This window comes from Rhopilema esculentum, chromosome 5 (genome assembly GCF_057945365.1).
Source record: "Rhopilema esculentum isolate cy_ngs chromosome 5, ASM5794536v1, whole genome shotgun sequence".
Classification (NCBI taxonomy): Eukaryota; Metazoa; Cnidaria; class Scyphozoa; order Rhizostomeae; family Rhizostomatidae; genus Rhopilema; species Rhopilema esculentum.
Window position 1 is genome coordinate 2,741,828 of NC_142819.1, and position 13,116 is coordinate 2,754,943.

Genomic DNA, 13,116 nt, shown 5'->3' on the forward strand with positions numbered 1-13,116 from the left:
ATCGTCCATTTTACTAAGTGATAAACCATTGTCGTGACATATATTGAAGGTTTTCAAGTATTATAGTCCTTCTTGCGCTCGAATGATAAAATTCACATCCCGAATCAAACTTTTTACTGACCAATTCGATGTTTCCAATTGATTTAAGATCGATTATTTCAATTAAAATGGTTGGTTCCCCGCTAAAACTTAATGTAATCCAATGCCTACAAAGGTTTTAAATATTCATAAAACGAGTGCTTGATCATAGCGACCGCGTAAATGATCATGGGTGTTGGTGTCAAGTCACCAGATGCCGCTACAACAACATCAACAACAGTTTACAAATTAAAAGCGGCTTTGTCTTGTTCTTGCATCGAAGTGGTTTCCTTTCTGCTTATCCTGGTTCTTGTGATGAATTTGCTGCCTGTATCCTCATCTTCGGTCAATCCAACAAGCATACTGGAGACTAAAACCTCCTAGACAAGTGAGTACCTAGAATCGTGCCGCGTATCTGTTTCTATTCATGAATTACGACATGTACGTCTTCGCCTCAATCAATAGGTATGTAGGTGAAATCATCAATTGCCAAATCATAAGCAATATATGCTGCCGATTTTATTGATATTCGTTAAACACGCGAGTGTTATGTCAGTACCAATCAATTGATTATGCCAGTTAAATGATAAGCTCATTTAATCAACATGTTTTCACGAGGTTTCAACATGTTTTTAATCAACAAGGTAATTTGAGTAGATTGACGAAGGTATGTGTTGTATTATGTGCCCTAAAAGACAAGATGATTTAAGCCTTTATCTGACTCAGTCTGAATTAATGAACTGATCTATTCAACATTAGAAAATGATTTTCCATTTATTCAATCAAAAATTTATTTTTCTATCATTGGTTGATTTCTACATTTGTGGTTACTAGAATTTGCCTTTAAAAAACAATTGGATTACATCACCAAACAGGTGCAAAGAGCTCAAACTCAAAACATTTCATTCACAGCAATAATTAACTACTGCATTTCTATTTAATACTTGAACCACGAATAACAATTATTTTTTACAAAAAAGAAAAACTACATACAGTAGATAGTTAGAAGTTTTGTATGTTTGCTGTCGGACATATGAAAAGAACTCACAAGGAGCTATCTAGGTCATATGCCCGATTTGACGTGTATAGGTGTAGGTGATCGATTTCAAAAGAAGAATGTGAATGAAAAATAAAAAGGAGGAATATCAAGATAATATAGAGCTAGTATAATAAGTGATGTTAATTGGTTATACTAAAATACAATAGTGAGATGCATTGTGGTAATATATTAAGAGCCAAAAGTATATTATGAATTAAAATTTTAAAAGCCATGTTAGCCAACCCAAGCAGAAGGTGCTAATATAGAATAATATTTGTCACAACATCAATCTAAAAATGTCACCTCAGAATAAGGGTTGAGGGATATAAATGGCACCTGCTATGTACTCTATATCATCTGAAAGACCTTCTCATTGATATAAGGTATAGGTTATTATCACTTATGGTCAGGTGTGCTCTGTCAACATTGAATAAAGAAATATAAATTGATTTTTGCCAATAAGTCAGTGTTAAAGTTACACACTTTAAGTCTTTGAGAAGCAAGTTTTCCTACTATTTTCTTGTTGATAAAGTGTTATTTCACAGTGACTTGCTATCTTTTGAAATTAATAACAGACAGTTGATGCTAGGTAAAACATTGTCCTTTATATATTCCAGCTATTGCAGTATCATTATCATGAACAATCACATGTCTTCTGAGCAAGGATCAAATGTCTCCAATACAGATGACAGCAGTTATGAAAGTGATGAAAATTTGTTTAATGATATCATGAATATTGCAGACACTGTTGAGCACTCTATGTCTCTAAAGGATAATTCAACTAAAGACAACATTATTATTGAAGACAGTGATGTCAATAATAGCTATACAGATCAGGAAATTCACTCTGGCAAGAACAATACAGTTAAATGCTTAGAAGATGTAGATGGTAAAGACTGCTATCATGAATTAGATAATACCAGCCAGACACACCATGAAGAAGATTCCATGTTAAGTGTGAAAAACTGCTCAACAAACAGCAATGACTCATTTGACAATGAAGAAGATGAATTGCAGATAAGTAATAAGCTTGAGCTTTGCTCAAATTCAGACTCTTTAGGATCAGGATCAGCTGAAACTGATAGCTTTGGGTAAGTGAAGTAGTACACTAAAGATCTTAAGCAAGGCTAAAAACGTCATACCATTGTCTTTTTCTAATGACAAAACGTTGCTGCTTAAAATTATCCTATTATTCCAGCTTTTTACTTATTTTTTGCATCTTTTTATTAAATTATGATTTAATAAATTATGATTTATTAAATTATAAAACACCTTTAGCCTACACCCAGCCCTCCAGTTTATGTTTGAAAAAGAAGAAAATGATTCATTGCCATTTTTAGATGTTTTGGTCGAAAAGTATAACACTGGATTTCTTACCAGTGTATATCACAAGCCTACTTTTACCGGTCAGTTCATACGGTGGAATTCATTTTGCCCAAAACAACGTTAAGTCAACCTTGTCAAAACTTTAGTACATTGGGCACTTATGATCTGCCCGAAATCTAAACTGCATGCTGAACTGGAAAAACTTAAAACGATCTTTGTGGACAACGGCTATCCAGAAGACATTATTTTATCTTATATTAAGAAGAAAATCGCAAGTTTTATGGCTGTTCAAATGTTTTGTACGCAAAAGTGCCCAGTTTATTCGAAACTACCACGGATTGATAACACTACCTTGCGATTCAAGAGTCAGATTAGGAAAGTCATAACTAAACGTTTCTTTGCTGTCAATCCTCATATAGTTTACAGCACTAGGAGAGCCCTTCCATCATTCGTTCCTACCAACCAAAAAAGTTCTGTCATTTATGAATTTATGTGCCAGTGTGATTCTGGCTACGTAGGCACACAACCGAAAGATTGGGGGATAGGATAAAACAGCATGTTCCTTCCAACATAAGAAACAAAACTGCCCCTCAAAGAGAACAGCCTCCTCGATCTTGTAGATCTAGAAACACTGTTAAAACAAATGATTCTGCCATCGCTCAACATCTTTTAGACAACCCATATTGTGCAAAACTCTATAATGAGGACATGTTTCGGATAATTGGCAGAGCCCGGTCATCCTCCATTTAGCAGTTTTGGAGTTCATCTACATACAAACGAAAAAGCAGCCATTGTGTAGACAGAAGGAGTTAGTTCTCTCTCTTGGACTCCAGTGGTAATTTTTCTTTAGGCTCCCGGCACTGATTGGTAAACTATACTGGTCTTGTGCTTGCGTTTTTCTGATGTGCTTGCGTGTTCTTTCGGACCCTGATTCTGACGTTTTATGCTCTGAGGAGTGTCAGACGAAAAAGCTTTTAGTATGTTGTAAAATTTTTGCTTTTTTCAAAACCATTTTCAAATTATGATTTCTTCTTGCTAATTTCAAGGGTTATTCTAAGAAAAATTCTGAACACCACAAATTGAAGTACTGTCAATTTTTTGTACAGCATTAAAATTTTACTGAATAAAGGGACCAAAACAAAGGTAGAACGAGAACCATTGATCTCAAAAAATTAGTCTGTCATTTGACTGCATTGTTGGCATTGGCATTGGAGAAAGAAAATATTTTCTGGCGAATAGAGGGTGGTGTGATTGACCTGATAAGGATGGAAAGAAGATAAACAGCCAAGATCAAAAGCTTTAAATGTTTTAGGTTAAGGAATCTTCTAGGAATCTTCTAGTATGCCACTTCCTACCTCTTGGGCCATTGTGGCTTTCACAAATCTTAAATTGTGTTAAACAGGCATGGATATAACTTTCTCTGCCATTTTTTTGTAAGGGAATGTACCATTAGGTCTCTCTTGGGGAAAAAATGTTTCATGTGGTTCCTTTTTTAAGTATTATCCTCCAATCCTGCTTTGCGAACCAGAAAAGAAAATGAATTTGATTGGAGCAAAGTGACAAAAAAATTACCTGTAATTGGTTAAGGGAATATAAGATAGTGGTACTTACAAATAGTAAACTAATTTTCACAATAGGCCTATTACTAGGTAATTGTAGATATAATCACAGAACAACGCTTTGTTTCAAATGATGAGGAAGTTGAAATGAAACGATAAAGTTGCATTGATTTGACAATACTACATATTCTGTTTTATTCATCAAATGCATATTATTACTACATAATACATCTAACAGTGGAAATCAATGAATATTTCTGAAAGTACTTGTATAGCCAGTGCCGTCAGAACGAAATTCATATTGGGGGGGGGGGCTGCCCATTGTTTTCCTTCTCATTTTGTACACTGTTATAAAGGAAACATACTACAGTTTGACAATTATTGGGGGGACTCCAGCCCCCCTGTTCCGACGGGCCTGATAGCAACTCAGTATCATCTGAACCCAGAAAGTCTATGCTCTGTGACATATCTCTGGGCTTTCTTTGATTATGTTGATTTGTAGATTTTTTTGAATTTTTGGTTGCTTCTAAAGGAACAACTTTATTCCTTTAAATATTCCATGTCCACGGTATCCAGGAACACATTCTTCAACAACTTTTTGTGCACCTTCATGCCTCCCACAGAAAGGGTTTTGTATTGCTTACTCATGCAATGAAGCAAGTTGAAACTTGGTATCTAAGCAACTAAAGTGTGACAAATTGAAAAAATTGCATTAAATAGCAGGATGGTATATATCTTCTCATTTACATCATTGTGTAATGCCTTGATTAGGAATAGCTTGGAGCTGTCAGGAATAGTGACAGATAGTCCTGGGAGGAGCCGCAGTAAGTCATCATCAGTGTCATCAACGGCAAGTGAAGAAAAACAAAGGCTCTACCGTATGCTGTCTGAAGAAAAAGAAACAAGTAAGTATTGTTTGCTTTGTTTTATTCAACAATTAGCCTTTTTCAGAGTTGTGGGTTTTTTGTTAAATTTTGTCCTTGATGGTGAAATAGATATATAATTGGAAGCAGACATTACTCTTATTTGTCTTTAATGAAAGAAAATATTTTGGTCTGTTTTCATGCAAGTCCACATGTTTTGAATGGCAACTGAGGCATTTTGCATTTTTTCTGCATCCATTGATTCACAGCTTGATGAAATAAAATTTAATCATATTTCATATGTAACAGGATTGTGGAGTTAATGCTTATTGTAGCATTGTTCAAATAAGCATTACATTGTGCCTTTTAGAAAGCCAAAGCAACAAGTGTGCAATGAAAATTTTGCAGTGCAAATTTATATGCAGTTTTATTAGTTTCTCAAAGAGTACTGTCTTTGTAATTATCTTCACTTTTGATAATGCTATGAAGACATGTTTATTCCTCATTTACAGGACTTCCTATACATAGTGGATTTATGATGAAGCTTGGAGGAACTGGTTTAACACCAAAGAATTGGCGAAAGAGATGGTTTGTTTGGTTTTATGCCCTTTCATTTGAATGATTAAATTTGTCATTTGCGTGATATTTTGGTACTGATGTTTGAACACTTAAAATTACAAAAACTTCATATTCTTGGTTAACAACCTCTACTAGAGTACGGTTGTAAAACATTTTGTCAATAAGATCAATTTTATCAAAATCAAATCAAAAACTTTCAAGGACATGGACTAGCCTACTGATATTTGAAATTTCTTGATTAGGGGGCCTGTTGTGATTTGATCCTTGATGCGATCACAGTGATGCGATCACAGTGATGCGATCACAGTGATGCGATCACAGTGTTGCGATCACAGTGATGCGATGATACGAGGATACTCACCCCATAAATATTTGGAAGACTCTCTGTTGCAGCGCCCTTTTTTCTGGGGCGGCACCAAGAAAATTAGAAGTGAGGGGGGGCTCTAGTTGATGGCATTATTAGCCTTAAAACCAATTTTGTAAAACGCATTGAAATTCTTCAATTTCGAAAAGTTTTTGGGACCACGTACTTAAGATTAGCTTGAAATACATTTTAGAAACTTTCTTGTAGTTATTTTCTTGCAACAGTTAAAAACATTTTGCCATTTTAAGGCATGCTTTTATTACGATGGATTAATTCCAGTCTTATAATGAAATTCATTACTTTGAGAGGCCACGTAGACCTCGGCTTACTCCTTGGAAGTTAAGCAATACTGTAAAAGGATTTATCACACTATCTTTTTCTTTATGATCCGATTGGGTTTTTGCACAGGCAAGGAAATGCTGCACTGCACCTCTCTGATCTCCGCTATTAAAGTCGAGAGAATGTCAACTGGTTACATAAGGGTGACAGATTTGTGGAGTTACCGTGTAGCTGTTTTTAAATGGCCCAGGCCCCTGATTATAACAAACTTGTATCTTGTCATTGATAATGGGATTTATGTTGAAATGAACACTTAGCAATTTTTTTTCTAAGTAAACAAAACTGAGCAAGTTACCTCGCAAACCTAATGATTTCAATTACAATTTTTTAAATGGGAATCAAAAATGTAATGATCGCTATATATTTGGTACATTCCATCCTATGTATCATGTTCTTTTTATTTTCATTGACTTTTGTTCACCTTGCTTTACTTATATTTCAGGTTTGTTCTACGGAGTGACCATTGTCTGTATTATTACAAAAATCCAAAGGTGAGATATTCAAATTAGTTTTTGGTACTGCGAAACCTGAAGATTGTACGAAATTGCTATGAAGATTGTAAGATTGAAGATTGTTATGTTTCCGATGTTTCCGGTATTCCGTGCAATCTTCAAGGTTTGATATTTTTTGTCTTCAGCTATATCGAACCGCTTTGTCTAAGCTAATCGATAATTAATTATAATCTTATTTGCAAACAATCTTTTTGTGGTACAAAATTTATAAATGAACTTAAAGAAAGCAAGAATTTTTAAACAAAGACTCCAAAACTGCTAGATGGATTCGATCCACAACTGGGTATATATATATTTTCAAGGCCATTTTATAATCTTATTTCTGGAATAACAAAACCACTATTGTAGCAAGAATTTGTAATAGTTAATATCAGAGATTTGCGACAACTCTGACCTTTATTTCATATTAGTTTATAGTTATCGTATAGCATTGTTTTTGAGTTTTTGAGTTGATTGGCTTTTGAAACAGAGAGGAAAATTTTCACTTTTTCTAACCTTGATGCAGAACTATAAGTTAAAGATAAAAGGCTTAGTTTTTGTGATAGATGTTAGTATTCTCTAGTTTTTAACCGGTTGTAGGTCAATATTGATTGTAAGATTAGACTGATGGTAGCTGAGCCTTATGCAGAAAACTTTGTAGGCTTCTGGAGGTGGAAACTTTGTAGGCTTTTAGAGCAGGGAACTTGTAGGCCTTGAGAGCAGGGAACTTTTTGGGCCTCTGGAGGAGGAAACCTTGTAGGCCTTTAGAGCATGAAACTTTGTATGTCTCTGTTATTCTCCTCTAGAAGAAAAAATGCTCTAGATCATACCCTTAATGTTACCGAAGAACCTGTCGATAATTTGACTATAAAATCAAATTATCTTAGGTCTGTGTCTGTACTGCTAGGTTTGCATTGGAGCTAATGAAGGAAACGAAGACCATTGAAAAGTGATGTCAAAGAGCGTCTGTCCTTTTGATATAGACCGGGTGGGGGTTACCTTTTTACTCTATATTGCTTTCGACGCACCTGTGCTTGGACGCACTGTTGACTTAATGGTAAAAAAGAAGCACATTTTATCTTTTGTGGCTATGACTGATTCAAACTCATGCAGTGTATGCAGGCTACGTAAATGGCAGTTTTTTTATTTGCTTTTTCTCTTTTTCAGGGTAAACCAGCCGGTGGCATAGTGTTATCAAATTACCTCGTTACTCCTGTCATGGGTAGCACCAGCAAAAGCTTTTCATTCCAGCTCACGAAAGGTGGTGCCAGGACGTATACACTCGCTGCCCTTTCATCAACTGAAATGAGAACGTACGTGCTACTCTATATATTTTAAGCTATGTTTTACCCAATGTGCCAATTTTGTGTATAGTCAGTTTATCCTGTCTTGGTTACACTTTTCTTCTATCTGTTCAGAGTCATGACCATTATGTATATATTTACAGTTTTACTTCCGGTGGTATCGTTTTTGTAATTTTATAGTTGTTTTGTAAATTGATAATGTAAAATTAAAATGGCGAATTTTTGGTAGGGGAATGTTTTGCTGATGACAAACTGTGATGAAAACCGAAACATTTCAGTGATAGAAACTCTCAGAATCTTTTACAAGTATCTAAGTTTTCTAAAAAAGCAACATATTACTGTTGAAATTTTGTATTTTGAACTTTACTAAAACCTTTTGTTTATGTTGTTGTTTTGTATGTTCCTGTGATTTATGGAATAAGAGAAAGACCAACTAAAAATTATTTTGGTTTATAATTGATGTTTTTCGTGATATTTTGTCTTATTCTTCTACTTTTATGGTATTCTGTTGTGTAATTTCGTAAATGGTTCTCTCTCGTGTGGTCTGTTTTATTCAAAATCCTTGGAAATCGTGTGGTCAAGTCACACTGCAAGGAATATATTTTGACATGTACAAGCTGATAGCTCATATTGATAAATTATGTGAAAGTTGCAGATAGATTTAGTAATATTTCATCGTGATAAAGGTCGACTGAATGAAGCTCTGTTTATTCTAAAGGTGGATACAAGTAATATCAGAGGCAACAAAATCAGACGATAAACCACACGTAAGACTGCTTTATTTATCTTTTATCCTTTTAAGCATCAAAGATATTTTTGACGTCTTAAGATCAAAGCAGTGAACACAAACATGGATACTCAATCCAGTGTGAATGTGTATATCAAACAAGATGCTGTTCTTTGATCACATTTGTTTTTAAAAATAGTTTTTAAGAAATGCTTTGAGGACAAAAAGGTTTCTTTTGGCATTTCTATTTGAACTTTGTCATTGTCTGAATTTTAGAATCTCCTCAAATTTATTTCCAACAAAATGCATTCTATTCAAGATGCACCAGAACATCTTTTCAGTTGTAAGCACTTAATACTGTAAATGAATGCACAATAGATTCTAAATTTAATTAGATTTAGCTTTTTTCTTCATTTTCTTCATTTTCTTCATTTTACTTCATTTACCAAATATTGAAGCCATTATTTAGCGTTATTTAACACCACAAATACTATTGGTTCTTAGCAGCAAGCGAGCTATAACCCGTTTAAATCATCCATAGAGATAAACTTTTGTAATAGTAATCTGTTTTGTTTTTTCTATTCTAGTCTACTCCGGACTACAGTATCCACAATATCAGTATACCTGCCTTGTCAATCAAAGATCCGGACTGCCATGGCTACATCTGGAAGCAAGGCCAGATTCACAAAACCTGGAAGAGACGCTACGCTGTGTTAAAAGATGGATCCCTGTTCTATTATAAGGACATGTCAGAAACGACTGCTATCGGCGTTTTCTGTTTACATTGCTATACTGTTAACGAAACTGAGTCGATATCCCGAAAATATGGGCTTGTTGCTATTCCACCACAGCCGCTGATGAGAACATATTACTTTGCAACAGAAACTGAAAATGATCGCGATAGGTAAGAATTATTTATTTCCTGTTTCCGTTTAAGACCTTGTTCAAACAATTACAACCTTTCATACAGCAATGTTGGGAATAATATGTTGCACTGGTTTTGTCATGTTGGATTTTTTGGGCAATGCTGGGTGGATGATATAGGACGAATTGGAACAAAGTTTGAGTTCCCTTCACTTTTAAGTCAAAGCAAGCTGCGATTTACGAAGGACACAAACCAGATCTCAGGTGGAAAATCAGCTTTGTGTTCTAAAACGACTCCTTTCGTCTCACTGCCTTTCAACGTTTTTGTTTGTTTCATTCAAAAAATGACATTGTAATGTGTGAGAAAAACGAACTCATGAGGAATGGCTTGCATCTAAAACCCAGTAGCTGTTGAATGATCAGTACTAGCCAGCTTTTTAAATGCACTTTGAAAAGTAAGTATTTTAAATACACTTAAGCTTTTCGTTTGACATTTCTCAGAGTATAGAACATCAGCATAATGAACAAAATTTAAGCTAGTAAATGCGTATTAGCTAGGCAGGCCTCGCTAAAGTGTGCAAGCGGCGTTCGCAGGCAAACCATGCCGATCAAATTACGTCTGCAGGCACATCTGAAAAAACGGTCTTAAATAGACTTGTTCAAAGTTTTCAATTGTTTAAAAATTTAGCGAAACAATTCAGCTACAAGTTTCACCTTGTTAACATTAAGCTTTACCGCTTTGTGAAAGTGATTTATGTAGCAAAAAGAGAATAATTGATTTTCCTAACAGCAAGAGCAAGATGTCCAAAGATCTTTATATTATTATTTATTCTGTTTGCATTGCTGCAGCAAGCTATCGGTTGAACCGGTCATTGAATGAAAGCTACCTTCTACAAAAATTCAGGACAAACTACCAATATGGGTGGGCGTGCGAGAGATGAAAATTGTGATTGCTGTATTGTCCAAATATTAAAAAAGCTGAAAGTATCATTAATTCTATTATAAAACAATATCAAGCAATAAAATCGACTGCCATTTCGTTCGTTGCTCGTATAAAATTAAGGACCCTATTGCTTCAAATGTTTTGGAACGAATATAATAATAATGGCCAGATTTCCCTTTTTGTCGCAAGCTAAAGTTTATTTAAACTCTCTAATGCTATTTTTTTATAATACCATCGTCATTTTAAAGTAAATTTCTGTTAAAGTCGTTCTTTAAAATTTACTGGTCCTTGCGTAATTGAATCTTACTTTATATCTCTTGTTTAAGCAATTTTATATCCTACGCTTTACATATGGAAAAAGTCTTGCAGGCACCTTTTGCAAAACAGTTTGTGCTTGCAGGCACAAAAAAGTTTTAGGGAGGTCTGCAGTTAGGAACCGAAATAGGCCAATAAAAACATATTACTGTAAAGGCTGCCCAGTCAGTGCCGTAATGAAATCCAAGGTTGAAAACGAGCTCCTTCTGTCTACACAATAATTTTTTTTCATTTTTATTTACATCGATTTCATGACTTCAATTTTTGGATAAAATCATGCTATGCCAACTCATTTTAGATTTAGGATGAATCGTACAGGAAATTATTTTTTATATTATATTGAATTAGTAGCATTATGCCAGGGGCTAGGTATGAACACACTGATATCCGTTTTCATTTTCTATTTTTCTCTTTACCATTTGTGATGTTCCGCGTTTTTTCATTTTCTGTTTCATTGCAAGAGTTCGCTTCATGTCCTTCTAGCAATTCTGTAAACTTTGCTTCCAGTGCCAAATTGTATGATCAAAAACTCAGTCTTTTAAGACGGTAATTGTTGGAGAAGTGAGCAAGAGAAAGTTTTTTAATGAGTGATTCTGCCCTCCGTCCCGGAGTCAAAGAGCATTCTTAGGGAATAGAATTATTATTACGCATGCTCTTTGACTCCAAGACGGAGGGTTGCCTAACTAACTCATTTGAAGATTTTTTGCTCATTCGGCTCCCAAAAAAGTAAATGAAATTATCTCAGTATAAAATTATGCTTTGAGTGCATGCCGAGGATATAGCTATGCTATTTTTAACTGTAAATCCTGTTTCACAAAGAGAAGTTAAGAAAAGGTAGTTTTTTCTATTTTACACGCTCCTTGACAGTTTTCTTATGAATTTTCCCCTTAATTTCTTTATAAATTTGATTCAGTAAGCAATTTTTCTTTTCACAGGTGGCTAAAGGCTCTTAAGAATTCTATAGATTTGGCAGATTGTATGTAAAAAAGAATTGAGACTCTTGGAAATTAGTAACGTCGCACTCTTTTGTCCTTAATTTATTTTTGGTCAAGACATTGCTCAGTTAACAATTGGGCATAGTCTCTATCCATGAAGTTTCCATACATTTTCAATGCAGAGTGTCTTGTTTTCTATTGATTTCCCCATAGATTTTTCCAGCTTAAATCAGTAATGAATCTTCATCAGAAAATATCAAATTTTTCACATCATTTTCTGTTGCTATTGCTTATAAGAATATTTCGGCTCAAGATCTTCCAATGTTTAAGAATATTTTTAGAATATTTTCAACCTTAGTTCGCATATTTGTCGCATTTTCAGCAGTTTCCTATTTTGCGATGCTAATAACAGACAATCACGTGGCTGCCATATTTAGTTCGTGGCTTTTGTTCGAAGGCGGGCAATGTTCCCCTGAAATTATATCAGATTTGAAAAAAGTAAGAATACTTTAAGAATATATTAATGCTCAAAACGAAAATTTCTTAAAAATATTTAGGCTTTGAAAATTTATGATATTCTTACAAAGAAGTGTAAATTTTAATTTTGTACTGAAAATTTCTTTACTGTCAATCCCGTATTTGAGAATTGAGATAATATTAAACTGCACATTTGTTTGCTCTGGTAATTCATTTATGTATATATTTACCTCGTTTAAACTAAAGGTGTGTTTTTATGAGGCAAGTAAGTATTTATCTTGTGTTTGTGTATAAGCAAAATATGAAGCGTAGAATCGACAAAAACAATCTTTAGTTTTGTCTTTGTTCTTGCTCCTTTCTTGAAAAAATTTTTTGCAGTTATATACTTCTATTTTTATACTTTTGTTTCAAAACAGTAGGATGTTTCGTTTGTTGGCAATTCCTTTATGTTTTTGTTATCTTCCTGACAACAAATAACCGTAGAGAATTTCCTATAATTATCTGTAGCATCCATTTCTTTGTACGCGCCTGGTCATTCTTTTGACAAATTTATTCGCCATTGACTGTTGTTGATTCGTGAAAGATAAAACCTTGTTCATTGTTTATAATAAATCACAAGCTAAACTAAGCCGTTGTGTTATTATCAAAACTGGGCCATTTGGTAGTCATTTGATAATACCCTCAAATCGACTGGACCCCCTGTGAGGCCTTAATAGGAGTACCCCCTTCCCTGGGCCCATTGTGAATATGACTTGACAGTATATTTTTCTAAGATACAAAGTTATTCGTTGAAAATAATCATCGGATCTAAAATTCAATAGCCATGATAGGCTACCAATTCAAATGAAACTGATACTTGTTACCAGACATTCGGTACGATTATGTTCTTGAATGTAAATTGAATGGAATTTTA

The 13,116-nt window shown here is 34.3% G+C and overlaps 1 protein-coding gene across 1 annotated transcript; it reads left to right on the plus strand.

Moving 5' to 3' along the window:
• Nucleotides 1-44: 44 nt before the first annotated feature.
• LOC135689661 (pleckstrin homology domain-containing family H member 1) lies at nt 45-12,530 on the plus strand. Its single transcript, XM_065206970.2, has 9 exons — nt 45-466; nt 1,735-2,208; nt 4,774-4,907; nt 5,378-5,453; nt 6,590-6,638; nt 7,806-7,951; nt 8,661-8,709; nt 9,257-9,573; nt 11,727-12,530. Exons 2-9 carry the CDS (start codon nt 1,754-1,756, stop codon nt 11,773-11,775), a joined length of 1,275 nt encoding a protein of 424 aa, XP_065063042.2. The 5' UTR covers nt 45-466; nt 1,735-1,753; the 3' UTR covers nt 11,776-12,530.
• The last annotated feature ends 586 nt before the right edge of the window (nt 12,531-13,116 follow it).